At 46.5% G+C, this 21455-nt stretch overlaps 1 protein-coding gene across 1 annotated transcript in view; it reads right to left on the minus strand.

Moving 5' to 3' along the window:
* Positions 1–4968: 4968 nt before the first annotated feature.
* LOC106568925 (protein phosphatase 1L) overlaps positions 4969–21455 on the minus strand; it is a 31535-nt gene continuing 15048 nt past the window's right edge. Inside the window, exons 2-4 of the mRNA XM_014139763.3 lie at positions 17677–17851; positions 16004–16165; positions 4969–6686 (exon numbers count right to left, since the gene is read on the minus strand). Of these exons, the coding sequence (XP_013995238.1) occupies positions 6334–6686; positions 16004–16165; positions 17677–17851 (690 nt within the window). The 3' untranslated portion in view covers positions 4969–6333. The remainder of the gene's footprint in view (positions 6687–16003; positions 16166–17676; positions 17852–21455) is intronic.

Here is a 21455-nt window from a genome sequence, read left to right on the forward strand (position 1 = left end):
CCGCGTCGTCCAAACTAAGAACCGCTGGGAGAGACAGGGAGTCCCTCCAGCACAACAGGGGCCTCCACTACTCGCTCCCCCTGCACCCGGTTCCAGTGGGATTCGCCTCGCCCTCCCCAGGGAGTACGATGGGACGGCTGCCCGCTGCCAGGGTTTCCTGCTGCAGTTGGAGTTATACCTGGCGACCGTCCACCCGGCTCCTTTGGGCCGTGAGAGGGTGTCCGCCCTCGTCTCATGCCTCTCGGGGAAAGCCCTGGAGTGGGCCAACGCTGTGTGGGTGGAAGGAGATACCGTGCTGGACCACTTTGAGGATTTCACCCGTCGTTTCCAGGCAGTCTTCGACCACCCGCCTGAGGGTAGAGCGTCTTTTCCACCTGCGGCAGGGGACGAGGAGCGCCCAGGAGTTCGCTCTGGACTTTCGGACCCTGGCCGCCGGAGTGGGATGGAACGGCAGGGCCCTGATCGACCACTATCGCTGCAGCTTGCGCGAGGATGTCCGCCGGGAGTTGGCCTGCAGGGACACCACCCTCATATTTGACCAGCTGGTGGACCTGTCCATCTGGCTGGATAACCTGCTGGCCACCCGCGGACGTCCAGATCGGGCTCTGTTGGTTCCATCCCCCAGCACCACCGCTCCGATACCTATGGAGCTGGGAGGTGCTGCACTTAGGGAGGCCGGAGGAGGGGCCTTCGCGTGCACCATCTGTAGCCGCAGAGGGCACACTGCCAGTCGGTGTCGAGTTGGTTCCTCTGGGGGTAGAAGCAGCAGGCAGGGCACTCTAGCGTCACCCCAGGTGAGTCGGCACCATTCTCACCCAGGGCCCTCGGTTGCACACCTGTTTTTGCATGTCATGTTTCCTGAGTTTTCCCCGCATTCCCAGCATAAGGCGCTCGTCGATTCAGGCGCGGCTGGGAATTTTATAGACAGATCGTTCGCCCTTAGTTTAGGGATCCCCATCGTTCCCGTGGCTGTGCCCTTCCCCGTTCACGCCTTTGACAGTCGACCATTAGGGTCAGGGTTGATTAGGGAGGCCACCGCTCCTCTGGGTATGGTGACGCAGGGGAGTCACAAGGAGAGAATCAGTTTCTTCCTCATTGACTCTCCTGCATTTCCCGTAGCGCTAGGCCTACCCTGGTTAGCTTGTCATGACCCACTGTTTCTTGGCAATGGAGGACTCTCACGGGGTGGTCGCAAGAGTGCTCGGGGAGGTGTTTAGGGGTTTCCGTTGGTGCTACTATGGTGGAAAGTCCAGACCAGGTCTCCACCGTGCGCATTCCCCCTGAATATGCTGATTTGGCTCTCGCCTTCTCCAAAAAGAAGGCGACTCAATTACCACCCCATCGACGAGGCGATTGTGCGATAAATCTCCTGGTAGACGCTGCACTTCCCAGGAGTCACGTGTATCCCCTCTCACAGGCGGAGACGGCGGCTATGTATTCATATGTCTCCGAATCCCTGCGTCAGGGGTACATTCGGTCCTCCACTTCACCCGCCTCCTCGAGTTTCTTTTTTGTGAAGAAGGAGGAGGGAGGTCTGCGCCCGTGTATTGACTACCGAGGCCTAAATCAGATCACGGTGAGGTACAGTTACCCGCTACCTCTTATCGCCACGGCGATTGAGTCAATGCACAGGGCGCGCTTCTTCACCAAACTAGATCTCAGGAGTGCTTACAACCTGGTGCGTATCCGGGAGGGAGACGAGTGGAAGATAGCGTTCAGTACAACCTCAAGGCATTTTGAGTACCTCGTCATGCCACACGGGTTGATGAACGCTCCATCAGTTTTTCAAGCCTTTGTAGACAAGATTTTCAGGGACCTGCCTGGGCAGGGTGTAGTGGTGTATATTGATGACATTCTGATATACTCCGCTACACGCCCCGAGCATGTGTCCCTGGTGCGCAGGGTGCTTGGTCGACTGTTGGAGCATGACCTGTAAGTCAAGGCTGAGAAATGCCTGTTCTTCCAGCAGTCTGTCTCCTTCCTAGGGTACCACATTTCCAGCTCGGGGGTGGAGATGGAGAGTGACCGCATTTCAGCCGTGCGTAATTGGCCACCACGGTAAAGGAAGTGCAGTGATTCCTAGGGTTTGCCAATTACTACCGGAAGTTTATCCGGGGTTTTGGTCAGGTAGCGGCTCCCATTACCTCACTGCTGAAGGGGGGCCCGGTATGTTTGCAGTGGTCGGCTGAGGCGGACAGGGCTTTTGGTCACCTGAGGGCTCTGCTTACCTCGGCTCCCGTGCTGGCCCATCCAGATCCCTCTTTGGCGTTCATAGTGGAGGTGGACGCATCTGAGGCTGGGATAGGAGCCGTGCTCTCTCAGTGCTCGAGTACGCCACTGAAGCTCCGCCCCTGTGCCTTCTTCTCAAAGATGCTCAGCCTGGCAGAGCGAAACTATGACGTGGGCCCCCGGAGCTGTTGGCTGTTGTCAAGGCTCTGAAGGCATGGAGACATTGGCTTGAGGGGGCTAAACACCCTTTTCTAATCTGGACTGACCACCGCAATCTGGAGTACATCCGGGTAGCGAGGAGACTGAACCCTCGCCAGGCAAGGTGGGCCATGTTTTTCACCCGTTTTGTTTTTTCCCTTTCCTACAGACCAGGTTTCCAAAATGTGAAGGCAGACGCACTGTCCTGGCTGTATGACACAGAGGAGCGGCCCATGGATCCCACTCCCATACTCCCCGCCTCCTGCCTGGTGGCGCCAGTAGTGTGGGAGCTGGACGCAGACATTGAGCAGGCGTTTCGTGCAGAGCCCGCTCCCCTCCAGTGTCCCGCGGGGCATCTGTATGTTCCGTCTGCTGTCCGTGACCGGTTGATCTATTGGGCACACACGTCACCCTCCTCTGGTCATCCTGGGATTGGTCAGACGGTGCGCTGTTTGGTTGGGAAGTACTGGTGGCCTACCTTGGCCAAGGACATGAGGGTTTATGTTTCCTCCTGCTCGGTGTGCGCCCAGTGTAAGGCTCCTAGGCACCTGCCCAGAGGGAAGCTACACCCCTTACCCATTCCACAATGGCCTTGTCGGTGGATTTTCTTATCGACCTCCCCCCTCACAGGGAAACACCACGATCCTGGTCGTTGTGGATCGGTTCTCTAAGTCCTGCCGTCTCCTCCCTCTGCCCGGTCTCCCTACGGCCCTACAGAGTGCGGAGGCCTTGTTTACGCACGTCTTCCGGCACTACGGGGTGCCTGAGGATGTAGTGTCTGATTGAGGTCCCCAGTTCACTTCGAGGGTCTGGAAGGCGTTCATGGAACATCTGGGGGTCTCGATCAGCCTTACCTCGGGGTTTCATCCCGAGAGTAATGGGCAGGTGGAGAGAGTGAACCAGGATGTGGGCAGGTTTCTGCGGTCGTATTGCCAGGATCGGCCGGGAGAGTGGGCAGCTTTCGTGCCCTGGGCCGAGATGGCTCAGAACTCGCTCCGCCACTCCTCCACTAACCTCTCCCTCTTCCAGTGCGTACTGGGGTACCAGCCGGTTCTGGCGCCTTGGCATCAGAGTCAGACCGAGGCTCCTGCGGTGGACGACTGGTTCAGGCGCGCGGAGGAGACATGGGATGCCGCCCATGTTCACCTCCAGCGGGCCGTGCTGCGCCAGAAAGCCAGCGCAGACCGTCACCGCAGTGAGGCCCCGGTGTTCGCACCGGGGGACCGGGTCTGGCTCTCGACCTGGAACCTGCCCCTCCGCCTGCCCTGCCGGAAGCTGGGTCCGCGGTTTGTGGGGCCATTTAAAGTCCTGAGGAGAGTGAATGAGGTTTGTTATAGGTTACAGCTTCCCCCTGATTACCGTATTAACCCCTCGTTCCATGTGTCTCTCCTCAGGCCGGTGGTGGTTGGCCCGCTCCAGGAGTCTGAGGTGCGGGAGGTTCCGCCGCCCCCTCGTCCTCCGCCCCTCGATGTCCTCTGCCCCCTCGAGGGGGCCCCGGCGTACTCCGTTCGCTATATACTGTATTCGAGGTGTCGGGCGAGGGGCCTTCAGTACCTCATGGAGTGGGAGGGGTACAGTCCGGAGGAGAGGTGCTGGGTTCCGGTGGAGGACGTGTTGGACCCTTCAATGCTGCGGGAGTTCCACCGTCTCCGTCCGGATCGCCCTCCGGGTCGTCCCCGAGGCCGGCGTCGGAGTGCTGCTAGAGCCGTGCGTCAAGGGGGGTTACTGTCACAAATTCCGCCGAAGTCGGGTCCTCTCCTTGTTTGGGCGGTGCTCGGCGGTCGGCGTCACCGGTCTTCTAGCCATCATCGATCCACTTTTCATTTTCCATGTGTTTTGTCTTGTTTTTCCTCACACCTGGTTTCAATTCCCTCAATTACTTGTTGTGTATTTAACCCTCTGTTCCCCCCATGTCTTAAGTGTGGGATTGTTTATTGTAGTGCTTGTGCACGTTCCCCGTGAGCGCACGACGGGTTATTTTTGTGGCCATTTATCTTTTTTTGTTCTGGATGCCGTTGGTTTTGCTTAATAAATCTCCGGTTATTACCCATTTCTGCTCTCCTGCGCATGACTTCTCTGCCGCCAATTACGCACCCTGCTACACACTGTTCGGATGCTGGAATTATTTTGGATGAATGTGCGATGGTAAGCAACTTTTTGAAGTGATTTTTTTGGTTGTGTTCATGGTACATAAAAAAGTATAGTTAAATTACGTCTTCACTATAAAACCCATTGAAAATGTTGGTGCACTCGCTTATGGGCCTCAGACTGGCCTCTGCCTGGGGCCTCCAAATCACTAAGTCCGACCCTGCACATACACATGGCTATACATGAATAGGCAACAGAGGTCAAAACTGTGACTCGAGATTTCAATTACTTATTATTTTTGCTATCTTATACAATTAAAATAGGCCTAAATTGTGATTGGACCCAACATACATATTTTATAAGTAATTGACCGTGTTATATCTGAGAGGGCAGTTGCAGCTAACTCTCTGCACATTCTCTTTCAAATTGGCAAGAATAAGAACAACAAAAACATTTCACAAGGTAGCATTGAATTTTAATACTGACAGACTGTATTCAGCAAAGTCATACATTTTGTGTTTGGCAGAGTATATGAGTGACTTGTTGGTGAGCTGTCTACAAGTGATGCTTGTTGTTACATTATCGACTTATGCATGTGTAAAGGTCAACAATAAACAGCTGTATTTGTTTTATTTTGGAAATAATATTAAAACGGAAACAATAAATAAGGCAAATAAGGTACATTGTTAAATTATAAAAGGCTTGCCACATAATTTCAAGCATAAAATGTACCTATGAAATACAGTAGTAATTGTAGTATTCAATACAGTAGTACAGTAGTAAAACTAACACAAGGATGGCCAACTGTTCCTGGATAACCAGTGTGTGCAGTCTTTATTACTTAAAACTCTTTGAATCAGGTGTGCTGGGCTGGAATTAAACCCTGCACACACTGCTGCTACTCTCGGAGCAAAGTTGGCCATCCTTCGTCTCTAACATGATCCTGACCTTATTAACACATCAGTATTCACTCCAATCGTATTGCATATTACTGGCAATTAGCCTTCCTGTTTCAGCTGTGTAACCTTTGAATCAGTCGATTCCGACGGAAGCACCAACACCTGGGTGCTAACATTCACAGATCTTTCCCAAACATGGATAGGCTAAACAAATATCCTATACAGGTCCAGTACCATAATAGAGTAACTATACATCAGGCTTGGTAAGACTGTTATACAAAAAAAGGCAATGGCTGGAGCTAAGTCAGGGTTTGATCCTGTATACGACCAAGGACTTACAGTATTTTTATGGGCTGATATAAGGGCTTATCATTCCACAAAATTAAAAGTCTCAAAAAGGTACTTAAAAAAAAAAAAATATTATCTTTAGGAGTGTCAGTCCTTTGACAGTAGAACACACTGCTGTTGTTTGTTGGTAGAGAACAGTAGATCACAGTATGTAGTGCTGGTTGAGTCAGAGAGTCATCTTCTCATTGATGCAGAAGGGGTGATCTCCAGTTGTGGGTCAGTAAAGACTGAATGGATGAGATTAGTGTTCATGCTGAATGCCAACGTGTGAGACGGAAGTGTGTGTGTACGTATGCGTGTCAGGACGATCTAGCACTCCAGCTTCAGAGTAAAATCCATATATCAAACAAAAATGTGTATCTATCCAAAAGTTATGGTCAGAAATGAAAACAAATCGTTTTGGGTGTAGGTGTACATGTGTGTCAAAGAGAATGCCAGGTATCCAGGTTGCAACAGTTCCCGATCCTCCCCAGGTTGATCACTTGCTACACTATCAACAAGGGAGAAGAGACAATCTATAACATAACAATAATGATGACCCTATCATGACATTGTGACCTCATCACCACCTCTACTCCCCGGCCCTGCTCCCCACAGGACCACTCTTGAACTTGACCACCATGACAGTGATGTTGTCTGGGCAGCCGCGGTAAAAGGACTGCAGCACAATGCTCTTGGCACCGTAGTGCGGCTCGTCCAGGCGCTCGCGCACAAAGCGCACCGCCTCCTCGTTGCTGAAGGCGTCCCACAGGCCGTCCGACGCCAGGATCATGAACTCGGGCTGCAGCTTGTCCAGGTCAAAGGTCAACACGTCAGGGTCGGGGATGACCACGTTGAGGTTCTTCAGGGGGTAGTCGCCCAGTGAGCGAGACATGGCCAGGATGCCCTGGACTCGCCATGAACCGTTGAAGCTTATGAAGCCCCCTGGTGGTGAAGGAATGGAAGTGCCATGCAATTGAATTAAACTATCTGTAACTTTGTTATGGACATTGGTCAGTCATTGGTCATTCATTGTGTACACAGAAAACAACACAGAAAAAAGTGCAGACTGAGCATAGAAATGTCTGTATCCTAGTCAAAGTACATAATATCTATATATCTATAAATATTATATTTACCAAATCCAGTGGTGTAAAGTACTTAAGTAAAAATACTTGAAAGTACTACTTAAGTAGTTTTTCTGGGTATCTGTACTTTACTTTTTATATTTTTTACAACTTTTACTTCACTACATTCCTAAAATTCTGTATTTTTTACTCCATACATTTTCCCTGACAACCCAAAGTACTCGTTACATTTTGAATGCTTAGCAGAAAAGGAAAATGATGAAAATGAATTCCCGCACTTATCAAGAGAACACATGGTCATCCCTACTGCCTATTCTGGCGGACTCACTAAACACAAATGCATAGTTTGTAAATGATGTCTGAGTGTTGGAGTCTGCCCCTGGCTATCCATACATTTTAAAAACAAGAAAATGCTGCCGCCTGATTTGCTTAATATAAGGAATTTGAAATGATTTATACTTTTACTTTTGAGATACTTCGGTATATTTTAGCAATTGAATTCACTTGTGAAACTTACGTATATTTAAACCAAACACTTTTAGACTTTTATTCAAGTAGTATTTTACTGGGTAACTTTCACTTTTACTTGAGTAATTTTCTATTAAGGAATCTATACTGTGACGACCCTCCCACTCTGTCTGCCTTATTCTCTCTGTTCTTGTTTCCTTGTTAGGTTGCCGGTGGGCGGAGTTGGAAGGGTCGTCAGCTAAATGGGAAGCACCTGGGCCCGGGTGTGTCCCAGGATAAAGAGACCTCTTCCACAGTTATTGGAAAGACTCTCTCCACCCAGACACTTTGTTGATTTTGGTTGTGTAGTTTTTGTGGCTTTTTGGTTATTTGCTTTGGCACTTTTCAACACCCTGCATTATTACATTCAGGTATGCAAAACACTCACTTACACTACTGCTTACACACACCATTGTTAATTACTTAGTTACTTTATTTAATAAATATATATTTTGATACTCCTTGTCTCCACGTTGTCTCCCTTTTTGTTGCGAACTCTGAGCCGGTTCGTAACAAGTGGGGGCTCGTCCGGGATATTGAACTTGTGTTTGGGAGAAAACGTGGAGGTATGTTAAATTCCGTAGGTAATTTGTTTGTATATTTTGTTAGTTTGAGTTTGGTGCTCAGTACTGGTTGCTTTTGTTTGGTTGGTTCGTGTACTGTGTTGGAGAGAGTACATTGGTTAGTTTCCAGGCCCCTGCCCAGCCTGGAAACGCTTGTTCTACTTGCTGTTGGGACATTGGTCTGAGGACGTGAGTGCAATCAGCTGTGTACCTCAGTGGGAGATTTGGATAGGGTAGTGAAACTTACCACCAGGAGCTATAGCCTTTTTCCCCTGATAGGCTTAGCGACGTGTTTCATTTTGGAATATGTTGGGCATTGTTAATGATTGTTATTTTTGTGTGGTGTCTGTGGACTGAGCAGTTGTCTCGGGGGCACATCCGTGGCTTGGTGGAATCTACCAGCGTGCTGGGGGGTTACTTCCTTGCCAGCGGGCTACAGTGCATAATTACCCACCGCAAATCTGCATGAAGATTAGGGTTGAGTTATTGTAGGTTTTGGGGAAGCTCCATATCTCATCTCTCTTTCTGTGGTGCCAGTGTGATTGTTATTTCTCTTGTTGTGGTCTGGTGTGCTCAGAGGGGTTGAGTGAGATTTTCTTTTTTTTTCTCTCTCTCTCTGACTATGGCATCTAATGTAGACGAGTTCATTCGCTTTCCATCAGAGGAACTGTTAGACTTATGTACTAAAGAACAGCTGTTGAAGGTTGCTGAACACTACAAGGTTGAAATTAGTGATAAACGTCAAAAAAAATTCTATTAGGTTAATATTGAAGGCCAATCTGATGGAGAGTGGTATTCTTGACGTTACCACTGGGGCAGCCTCTGAGGACTCGCCGTCTCCCCGATATGCTACAATGACCGCTCCATCGGTTAGTCCTAGTGGTCTTCTTTTTGAACAGCAGAAAGAGCTGCTTCTGTTACAGCTAGGGCACGATCGTGTAAAATATGAAAAGGAATTGGAATTTAAACAGGATATGGAGCGTGCTAAAATGAAGCTGCAACAAGAGCGACTAGAGTTGGTTAGGGAAGGAAAGCTCTCAGTGGAGAGTTTGCTCTGGGAAGGTGATGCAGATTTACCTAGGAGTCGTTTCTCTTTTGGTCGTGCCCCGGACACATTTGACATTGTTGGGAATTTACGGTTGTTGCCTCAGTTTAATGAAAAGGACTCTGAGACATTCTTTTCGTTGTTTGAGCGTGTTGCTGACGCTAGGAGTTGGCCTGATTCTGACCACACTTTAATGTTGCAGTGTGTGCTGACTGGTAAAGCGCAGGAAGCATATTCAGCTCTTAGTGTAGCCGACAGTGTCATTTATGATAAGGTTAAAACGGCGGTGTTACAGATTTACGAATTGGTTCCTGAGGCTTACCGCCAACGATTTAGAACTTTAAAAAGGGATGATAAGCAGACTCATGTTGAGTTTGCGCGAGAATTATCTTCACAGTTTAATCGCTGGTGTTCCGCCTCTGCAGTTATTACTTTTCAAGGGCTGTGTGATCTGATTATGCTAGAGCAATTTAAGGACACAATCCCTGGTCATATAGCGACGTATATTAACGAACGAAAAGTAAAGACTGTCGCTGAAGCTGCGGTTTTGGCGGACGAATATGTTTTGACTCACAAAAGTGTTTTTGTAGAACCCCGTACTTGGAGTGAGTGGGGGCGTTCGGAGAGATTTGGGCCTCGCTCACCGAGATACTCTGGTTCACGGGCAGAGTTTCATTCAGCTAGGGTTGAGCCTGACTCCCGTGGTAAAACTGACTTTGGTCAAGAGTGTCACTACTGTCAAGGCTCAGGTCATTGGAAAAACGAATGTCCGGTTCTCAGGTCTAGGGGTAAATTCAGTACGTGTGTTAACGTTAAGTGTAGGCCTACGGCGTTAGCTGCGTCTGTTCCACATCAGTTTACTCCTGACACATTGTCTCAGGCCCATGGGCATGTGAAAGTCCATATTGACCCAGGCTATTTACCTTTCATTACGGAGGGTTTTGTGTCTATGTTAGGAAGTAAGAACCTAGTGCCAGTGACGATCCTACGAGACACAGGTGCCTCGGAATCGTTTGTGTTGGAATCTGTGTTACCTTTCTCTGCTGAGACTGATTCTGGGAATAGTGTTCTAATTAGGGGAATAGGTTTGAACAATCTGTCAGTTCCATTGCATAAACTGATATTGGATTGTGGACTGGTGAAAGGTGAGGTTGTTGTGGGGGTGCGTCCTTCGTTGCCTATTGAGGGTATCGACGTTATCCTTGGGAATAACTTGGCTGGTGAGCGTGTGTGGCCTGTCGTGTTTCCATCTCTAGTGGTTTCCACTAAACCGTCAATTGTAGGGATTCCTGATGAGAGTGCGCAGAGTTTCCCAGCGGTGTTCTCTGCGGGTGCAGTGACGCGGTCTATGAGCCATGGCGACCTGGTCCCTGCTCCGGTAAATGAGAATACCACAAAGAAGTCTCTCACTGTTTTCCCTGTTATCCCGTTATCTGTATTCCGCTCCGATCTAATCAATGCGCAACGGACTGACCCCACATTAGAAGAGTTGCGTGACCAAATTGTGCCTGTGGAACAGTTGGGAGATGTCGCACATGGTTATTTTCTCCAAGAGGATGTTCTGATGAGAAAGTGGGAGTCTACAGAGGATGGTAAACCTGTTCGTTTGGCTGATACCGTTACTTCCCTTGGTTCTTGTAATGCTAGGTCTGTGCATGAGGACAAATGTTCCTGGTCCCGATGATTGTTTACTGCAGGGTAGATTGAAAAATTCAGAGACACTGGATATTTTGGATAGCCCTTTTACTCAGCTACCTGTTGACGGGCGGAAAGAGCTGGTTGGTCTGATTCGGAAAATTCCAGGTTTGTTTTCTGTGACACCTACACGTACAAACTTGATAGAGCATGATATTGACATTGGAGATGCTGACCACATTCGTTAGCGGTTCTATAGAGTCTCTGTAGAGAAACTGCGTTGCCTGGATGCTGAGGTCAGGTACATGCTGGAGAATAAGATAGCAGAGCCTTCTTTCTCCAGTTGGGCTTCTCCCTGTATCTTGGTCAGTAAACCGGATGGAACGGACCACCGTAAGGTAAACGGAGTCACTAAGCCAGATTAATTTCCTCTTCCTCGGAGGGAGGACTGCGTTGATCAAGTCGGCGCAGCTAAGTTTGTGAGCAAATTTGACCTGTTATTGTGCTATTGGCAGGTGCCACTGACGAGTAGGGCACATTACATTTTTGCCTTTATTACACCCTCTGGTCTGTACTCGTATTCGGTTATGAGTTTAGTGACTATGAATCGTTGGAGTCACTATGAATCATTGGAGTGACTATGAATCGTTGGAAATGACAACCGTTGAGAAGTGACTATGAACCGTTGGGAGATGTTGTTTGCGTGTGTAGCTGATGTGGTCTCTTGTGCGCCCTGTTCCTGAGTGTTATGTGACTGACCATTGTTTGGTTTTGTCATGTTCTAACTTTCCTGTCTGTTCCCTCCTGGTCTTGTGTTCTCCTTTCCTCTTAAATGTTGCTTCCTGTGCACAAAGGTTGCTGAGGTCTGGGGAGGAGGTTGTTGGCTGGGGCAAGTGGAAGGTGAACATGTAACCTCTCGTCAATTTGGGACGCAGAGGCCTGTGTCAATTTGGGACGCAGAGGCCTGTGTCAATTTGGGACGCAGAGGCTGGTACGTTGTTCCGGGGCCCTTGTTGGTCCCCGGTTTTATGGGGGGGTGTGTGACGACCCTCCCACTCTGTCTGCCGTATTCTCTCTGTTCTTGTTTCCTTGTTAGGATGCCGGTGGGCGGAGTTGTAAGGGTCGTCAGCTAAATGGGAAGCACCTGGGCCCGGGTGTGTCCCAGGATAAAGAGACCTCTTCCACAGTTATTGGAAAGACTCTCTCCACCCAGACACTTTGTTGATTTTGGTTGTGTAGTTTTTGTGGCTTTTTGGTTATTTGCTTTGGCACTTTTCAACACCCTGCATTATTACATTCAGCTATGCAAAACACTCACTTACACTACTGATTACACACACCATTGTTAATTACTTAGTTACTTTATTTAATAAATATATATTTTGATACTCCTTGTCTCCACGTTGTCTCCCTTGTTGCGAACTCTGAGCCGGTTCGTAACAATACTTTTACTCAAGTATGACAATTGGGTACTTTTCCACCACTTACCAAATCCAGCACATGATACACAGTGAGGGGAAAAAAGTATTTGATCCCCTGCTGATTTTGTACGTTTGCCCACTGACAAAGAAATGATCAGTCTATAATTTTAATGGTAGGTTTATTTGACCAGTGAGAGACAGAATAACAACAACAAAAAATCCAGAAAAACGCATGTCAAAAATGTTATAAAATGATTTGCATTTTAATGAGGGAAATAAGTATTTGACCCCTCTGCAAAACATGACTTAGTACTTGGTGGCAAAACCCTTGTTGGCAATCACAGAGGTCAGACGTTTCTTGTAGTTGGCCACCAGGTTTGCACACATCTCAGGAGGGATTTTGTCCCACTCCTCTTTGCAGATCTTCTCCAAGTCATTAAGGTTTCGAGGCTGACGTTTGGCAACTCGAACCTTCAGCTCCCTCCACAGATTTTCTATGGGATTAAGGTCTGGAGACTGGCTAGGCCACTCCAGGACCTTAATGTGATTCTTCTTGAGCCATTCCTTTGTTGCCTTGGCCGTGTGTTTTGGGTCATTGTGATGCTGGAATACCCACCTTCAATGCCCTGGCTGAGGGAAGGAGGTTCTCACCCAAGACTTGACGGTACATGGCCCCGTCCATCGTCCCTTTGATGCGGTGAAGTTGTCCTGTCCCCTTAGCAGAAAAACACCCCCAAAGCTTAATGTTTCCACCTCCATGTTTGACGGTGGGGATGGTGTTCTTGGGGTCATAGGCAGCATTCCTCCTCCTCCAAACACGGCGAGTTGAGTTGATGCCAAAGAGCTCCATTTTGGTCTCATCTGACCACAACACTTTCACCCAGTTGTCCTCTGAATCATTCAGATGTTCATTGGCAAACTTCAGACGGGCATGTATATGTGCTTTCTTGAGCAGGGGGACCTTGCGGGTGCTTCAGGATTTCAGTCCTTCACGGCGTAGTGTGTTACCAATTGTTTTCTTGGTGACTATGGTTCCAGCTGCCTTGAGATCATTGACAAGGTTCTCCCGTGTAGTTCTGGGCTGATTCCTCACCGTTCTCATGATCATTGCTACTCCACGAGGTGAGATCTTGCATGGAGCCCCAGGCCGAGGGAGATTGACAGTTCTTTTGTGTTTCTTCCATTTGCGAATAATCTCACCAAGCTGCTTGGCGATGGTCTTGTAGCCCATTCTAGCCTTGTGTAGGTTTACAATCTTGTCCCTGAAATCCTTGGCGAGCTCTTTGGTCTTGGCCATGGTGGAGAGTTTGGAATCTTGATTGATTGCTTCTGTGGACAGGTGTCTTTTATTCAGGTAACAAGCTGAGATTAGGAGCACTCCCTTTAAGAGTGTGCTCCTAATCTCAGCTTGTTTCCTGTATAAAAAGACACCTGGGAGCCAGAAATCTTTCTGATTGAGGGGGTCAAATACTTATTTCCCTCATTAAAATGCAAATCAATTTATAACATTTTTGACATGCGTTTTTCTGGATTTTTGTTGTTGTTCTGTCTCTCACTGTTCAAATAAACCTACCATTAAAATTATAGACTGATCATTTCTTTGTCAGTGGGCAAACGTACAAAATCAGCAGGCGATCAAATACTTTTTTCCCCTCACTATATTAGTGCTTCCTATCATTTGTCAGAGCTAATAACCCTCGCAAGGCTGCCGGCCCAGACAGCATCTCTAGCCGTGTCCTCAGAGCATGCGCAGACCAGCTGGCTGGTGTCTTTATGGACACATTCAATCTATCCCTATCCCAGTCTGCTGTCCCCACCTTCTTCAAGATGTCCACCGTTGTTCCTGTACCCAAGAAGGCAAAGGTAACTGAACGTAATGACTATCGCCCCGTAGCACTCACTTCTGTCATCATGAAGTGCTTTGAGAGGCTAGTCAAGGATCATATCACCTCCACCTTACCTGACACCCTAGACCCACTTCGATTTGCTTACCACCCCAATAGATCCACAGACGATACAATCACCATCGCACTGCACAATGCCCTATCCCATCTGGACAAGAGGAATACCTATGTAAGAATGCTGTTCATTGACTATAGCTCAGCATTCAACACCATAGTACCCTCCAAGCTCATCATTAAGCTGGACTTCCTGACGGGCCGCCCCCAGGTGTTGAAGGTAGAAACAACACCTCCACTTCGCTGATCCTCAACACAGGGGCCCCACAAGGGTGCGTGCTCAGCCCCCTCCTGTACTCCCTGTTCACCCATGACTGCATGGCCACGTACGCCTCCAACTCAATCATCAAGTTTGCAGAAGACACAACAGTAGTAGACCTGATACCAACAATGACGAGACAGCGTACAGGGAGGAGGTGAGAGCCCTGGGAGAGTGGTGCCAGGAAAATAACCTCTCACCCAACGTCAACAAAACTAAGAAGCTGATCGTGGACTTCAGGAAACAGCTGAGAGAGCACACCCCTATCCACATCGAAGGACCGCAGTGAAGGTGGAAAGCTTCAAGTTCCTCGGCGTACACATCACTGACGATCTGAAATGGTCCACCCACACAGACAGTGTGGTGAAGAAGGTGCAACAGCACCTCTTCAACCTCAGGAGGCTGATGAAATTTTAGGGACTTGGCCTCTAAAACCCCCACTAACTTTTACAGATGCACAATTGAGAGCATCCTGTCGGGCTGTATCACCACTTGGTACAGCAACTGCACTGCCAGCGAACCACAGGGCTCTCCAGAGGGTGGTGCGGTCTGCCCAACGCATCACTGGGGGTAAACTACCTGCTCTCCAGGACACCTACAGCACCCGATGTCACAGGAAGGCCAAAAAGATCATCAAGGACATCAACAACCCGAGCCACGGCCTGTTCATCCCGCTAACATCCAGAAGGCGAGGTCAGTACAGGTGCATCAAAGCTGGGCCCGAGAGACTGAAAAACAGCTTCTATCTCAAGGCCATCAGACAGTTAAATAGCCATCACTTGCCGGCTTCTACCTGGTTACGCAACCCTGCACCTTAGAGGCTGCTGCCCTATATACATAGACTTGGAATCACTGGCCACTTTAATAATGTTTACATACTGCTTTAGTTTTCTCATATATATATATATACTGTTTTCTATTCTACTGCATTTTAGTCAATGCCAATGCGACTTTGCTCGATCTAATATTTATGTATTTCTTAATTCCATTATTTTACTTTTGTATTTGTGTGTATTGTTGTGAATTGTTAGATACTACTGCACTGTTGGAACTAGGAACACAAGCATTTTGCTACACCCACAATAACATCTAAATATGTGTATGTGACCAATACAATTTGATTTGATAAGACATCACTGTTTGCATTTCCAAAGAGGGCCAACAGGTGGCGACTCAAGGCTGCAATTCTTAGTCTCTCTGTTTGACACTGATTCATTCTAGTGATTCATCCTAGCATGCCATTGTGATCTGCTGAAATGTGGGAAACATTTTATGAGAATAATTATACACTGCCTGCCACAGCCAAGGAAATGTATGTGTGTTTTGTTTCTGTGACAGTTTGTTTCCTGGACAGTTTGAAGGCCCAATGCAGCAGATATTTATTATCAATATCAAATCCTTTCTGGGTAAAAATTAAGTGCATTCCATTAAAATGGTCAAAAAGAAAGAAATTGCTTTTTAGCAAAACACTATTTCTGAAGCAAGAATTTTGCTAGGACTGTCTGGGAGTGGTCTGACTTGAGAAGGGAAAACTAGATGTTATTGGCAGAGAGGTTTGGAAACACAGAAAAAAACAGAATTTTGACAGCACTGGTGCTGGACTGAGAAGCATTTTCAATTGAGATTTTTTCATTCATGCTTTTTTAGTTCCGTTCTAAAACAGCCCTGTGAAATTTAGCGTGACTTCACTCTGTAGTATTTACAGTTTAGCTAGGTTTGACACAAACGTCTCTACAACGTCCCCATAGCGTTGTGGTCCTTTTGATCCATGCAGCGCTCCGCTCACCTGCCCTCTTGATCCTCTTGCGCTCTTTGAGCTGGTAGGGCTTGTGGTCATGTGACAGGGCCACCGCATTCCCATCCTTGTCACACAGCACGCCCCGCGAGTCCCCAACGTTGGCCACCGTCAGCTCCCGGTCTGATAGCAGGGCCACCAGACATGTTGTGCCTAAGAGAGGGAGAAATATAGATATTTTTTTTAAAGGGACATTACATTCCAAAACCATAGCTAGATCTACACAACCGATGGCCTGGGACGTGGATCTATTTTGATATTACACTACTGTGAAGTACTGAAAACATTTCACGAACTTAGATTTTTTTTATGTGATGTCCCTTTAAGTTTATTCGAATACATTTTTCACCTGTGTTTCTCATTCTCAGAATACAATATGTGTATCCTATTCTGCTAATCAACCGCAATACTGAACGCCAGTGTATATACACTGAGTGTACAAAACATTAAGAACACTTGCTCTTTCCATGACACAGACTGACCATGTGAAATTGATGTCACTTGTTAAATCCACTTCAATCAGCGTAGATGAAGGTGAGTAAACCGGTTAAAGAGGGATCTTTAAGCTTTGAGACAATTAAGACATGAATTGTGTATGTGCGCCATTCAGAGGGTGATTGGGCAAGACACAAGATTGAAGTGTCTTTAAATGGGGTATGGTAGTAGGTGCCAGGCACACTGCTTTGAGTGTGTCAAGAACTGCAACGCTGCCGTGTTTTTCAGTTTCCCGTGTGTATCAAGAATGGTCCACCACCCAAAAGGACATCCAGCCAACTTGACACAACTGTGGGAAGCATTGGAGTCAACACGGGCCAGCATCCCTGTGGAATGCTTTAGATACCTCGTAGAGTCCATGCCCTGATGAATTGAGGCTGTTCTGAGGGCAAAGGGGGGTGCAACTCAATATTAGGTAAGTGTTCCCAATGTTTTGTACACTCTGTGTATATCATAACAATGAAAGCATCCGAGTAAGAGGAGTGAATGCTATTCTTAGCCCTAATAACTTATCTGACAAAGGTTCACCTTTTCATTCTGCCCCTGTCCTCCTCTTCCATTGGAAATCCAGTGATTTATAAGGTACTGTTTCCAGTACAGGCATTTAATCCATTTCTCAGGGCTGACAATAAATCTCCCAGGGCAACAAAGGGTAACGACACTGACTTTGTGTCTTGACCTTGTACATGGAGACATTTCACGGCCGCCATAACAAATAATACAACATTTGATGTATACGGCATTTCTTCTTCACAGACAAAATCTGTAAAACATCTAAAAAGTGCTTTACATTTATAAAAAGTGTTCCTTGTCTTTCTGTTTTCTCTACGCAGAACGTCATTAGGATGTTTTACAGAGAGGGGCAACTCTGACCAGTCTTAACCTGGGTTATGTTCAATAGGTGGAAAACAGAGTGAAACAGGTAGGTACTACCTTAACTTGTCCAATAAGAACACATATTTTCATTTCCTACTGAAGATAACTATCTGACCTACGGTCTTAACCCCTCCCCCATTGCTGCCAGCTTTTTAATGTGTGACACCTGGGCCCGTATTCACAAAACGTCTCAGAGTAGGAGTGCTGATCTAGGATCAGGTTCCCCCTGTACATGTAATCTTATTCATTATTGGCAAAACTGATCTTAGGTCAGCACTCATCCGGTCCCTCACCTGCTTCGTCATGATTGGCGGAGAGCTTGTCCACCATGTCTCGGTCCACAGCCAGGATGCGCTGCTCCAGGATGCTGTGGTAGGAGAGAACGCCCTCCCTCTTCTCCCTGTCATAGGACAGCAGCTGCTGCCTCAGAGACTCGGGCAAGTGGGCCTTCACGTAGTCAGCTGCAGCCTGAGAGAGAGAAGGGAGGATAGAGAGAGAATTTCCCTTATTTGGTTGAATTTCAGTTATTTGACTGGTCGACATTCCAACGATTTGTTGATACAACGCCGTGCCGTTACAAGTACAGAATGTTAGCTTTTTTTCTTATAGCCAAATTCATCCAGACTCAACTTTGTTACGTTTGAAAGACGTACATGATTATTGTCTATACTCAGCAGTGTTCTGAGTAAATTAATGGTGGCCTTGAGATAGACACTCTATGTGCCCATCTTTTACAAGAGCCCAAACAGGAGATTTTATATTTAACCTTTATTTAACTAGGCAAGTCAACAGCAGCCAAACCCTAATCCGTACATCGCTGTGACAATTGTGCACCTCCCTATGGGACTCCCAATCACGGCCGGTTGTGATACAGCCTGGAATCGAACCAGGGTCTGTAGTGACACCTCTAGCACTGAGATGCAGGTCCTTAGACCGCTGCGCCACTCAGGAGATAGCTGCCAAGGTAAACAAAGTATCAGATGTTTAGTTTCAAAATGTCCGTTTATATTATGGTTCAATTTAAACTGAAAGTCAAAACAAGTTCTTCAAATTTAAATACATTGAAATAGACTTGACCCCAAAATACAAAGTTGAAAACACCATTTTTTTATACACACCAAAGGCACGACATGACACTCAAAGACACCAATGCTTTCTAGGAGCTACCAGAAATATTCATAAAGACTAGAGGGAGCCTATTCATTATTTACAGTAAGACCCAGTACTTTTTAAGAGCATATCTAAACAAAAATCTATACATAGTGCAGGACCATAGAAGTTATATTTGACCAATCACATTTTATATATACAGTGTAGAAATGGTTTCAATGTATATGGCAGTATGTCTACACATAATTAATGTGTTTACATACAGCACTGAGTGAATGGAGGCTATTTGTAAGATTTTTTAATATGTGTGCCCAAACGCACACTTGGTTGAGTTGCTAATTTCAATGAATCATGCCTGGCTGTTCAGGAATTAATTGGGTGAGGGATAATCAACGAGAGGCTATGCGTTCTATGGAAAATAATGAACGACGTGGAAGGTGTATTCCACCACGCGCTAGCAGAGTGGAACTGACTTTCCACAGAGTTGCATTATTTTCCAGAAAACGCATAGAGCCCCGAGTTCATTATCATTTTTATACCATGGCTATAATTTAACACATTTGCCGGTAAACAATGCCATGGTATAGTTAAGCAATAAGGGCCGAGGAGGTGTGGTATATGGCCAATACCCCACGGCTAAGGGCTGTTCTTAGGCACAACGAATCGCAGAGTGCCTTGACACAGTCCTTAGCCGTGGTATATTGGCGATATATCACCCCCAAAAAATGTATAATAATAATATGTAAATATCACAAACCCCCGAGGGTTTGAACTGCATTGTTGGTTAAGGGCTTGTAAGTAAGCATTTTTTTTTACATTTTACATTTCACTGTAAGGTCTACACTCGTTGTATTCGTTGTATTCGGCACATGTGACAAATAAAGTTTGATTTGATTTGTCTTATTGAACTGGTTATAAACTGGTTACCAACGCAATTAAAGCAGTCAAAATAAATGTTTTGTCATACCCCTGGTATACGGTCTGATATACCATGGCTGTCAGCCAATCAGCATTCAGGGTTCGAACCACCCAGTTTATAATAGTTAATAATGACTAATCAATTACCATGGGAAGAGCTCTACAGTGTGCATGAAGGTTAACATTGGTTTCCAGTGATGATGTTAAAAAGACTCTGTATATTGAGATTACTGTGTACTAGGGAAAGGACGATACCTAGTCAGTTGTACAACTGAATGCATTCAACTGAAATGTGTCTTCCGCACTTAACCCAACCCCTCTGAATCAGAGAGGTGCTGGTTGCTGCCTTAATCAACATCCACGTCATCAGTGCCCGGGAACAGTGGGTTAAATGCCTTGCTCGGGGGCAGAATGACAGATTTTTTACCTTGTCAGCTCAGGGATTCGATCCAGCAACCTTTCCGGTTACTGGCCCAACGCTCCTACCCGACAAGGCTACCTTACTCAGGTAAGCACAGTAAATCCTCTTAGTTTCACCACAAGTAAAAATGTGATATTAGTTGGATTGACATTAAGAGGATGGTTTTCAGTATCTTAGTGGTTATTCTTTGGTCTGAGAGGTGAAAGAGAAAATGAAGGATGGTTCAACAGGTGTTCTGTGCTTAATTATTCAACAACCTCTCTTCCTCTCCATTCCTCCCTGCTCTATTTTTCAAGCCCTTTCCTTATTTCCCCTGCTCCCTACTTTCTCCTGGGATCGTGTTCGCCGTACTGAACACTAATTCAGCTGCTAGACGTTCAGAAATATTTCAGTAGAGAGCCGTTCAAAACTCTCTCAAACCTGAGGCTCCAATGCTCATGTCGTTTGCATATTCGTTACACTTTGCAATCAACAGTTGTTGTGTTTTCATCAGTCCTGTAATCAAGGCATCCAATTAACCGAGGCAGATGAGATATTAACTAACAAACTCATTTCACCCACCGTGATAATTATAGGAGCAGATTCATTTGAGAGAGAAAAGGAGAGGGGGGTGAAATGGTATAAATAAATTATCAGAATCTCTCCCTCCCTCCCTCTCTCCCTCCGGGAGCATTGAACAGTAGTTACCCATCCAAGTGCCCAAATGACTGAGCCATGTAAAAGTCAATGCAGTCTTCATGGCTGTAGACTCAACTTAGCTTGGTAGAAAACCTTTCAGAGAGAAGTTCAGCATTAAGGAGAGAGATTGGAGGTTAGGTCCTGTGATAGACTAGCATCCTGTCCTTGTACGTCAAGTTGTCTCACATTAGAGAAACAGGAGATAGGCTCCTGCTACTTTACTGGCCTTTTACCTTTTGGTCAAAAGAAGGACTGCTAAAAGGTTGAAAAAAGAAAGAGAGTTGAGAATATGCAACATATTTGTAGTTTATGGACACACTGCTCAGTTTGGAACAAGCTGTTCTGTACACAGATATTTGTTTTGGAGACATTTCGCTCCATTTGATACTGGGGGACAAGCAAACATTTATATTTACCAACTTGCAGAAAATTATTTGGAAAAAAGCCCTTGAACACAAACACCTCCTGCAACTTTAAGGCGGAAGAGTGGAAGATTTTTCTTAATTCCTGAGACTTGGGTAACTTAAGGTTCATACTGAAAAGGTGAACATTTAGCCGTCTGAGTCTGTTGGGTTTGGTGCATACAAACATACACATGCTTTCTCAAACTAACACACCTCCTCTGTTACTCTCACCACATGCCTGCCAAAAGAGCTCAGCTCCGGATAAGTTAATTCAACACACGGCCCCCTTCTGACAAAAAGTTCCACAACACATTCCTATATGCATGTTCTTATAACTCATTCACTCAGTGGTCTATAGTCTACTGCGTGTGCTTCTCTTGACGTGTCTCTGGCACTAGTCAGGATGTTGTGCAACCTTCTCTTAGTTGAAGATGGCGCCGGAAGAAATGGCAGCCATTTTACGGGTGACTAACCAATTGTGCTATTATGTGTTTTTTCCGCGTTATTTGTAACTTATTTTGCACATAATGCATCTGCAACC

Source organism: Salmo salar, chromosome 14, assembly GCF_965601325.2.
Source record: "Salmo salar chromosome 14, fSalSal1, whole genome shotgun sequence".
Taxonomy (NCBI): Eukaryota; Metazoa; Chordata; class Actinopteri; order Salmoniformes; family Salmonidae; genus Salmo; species Salmo salar.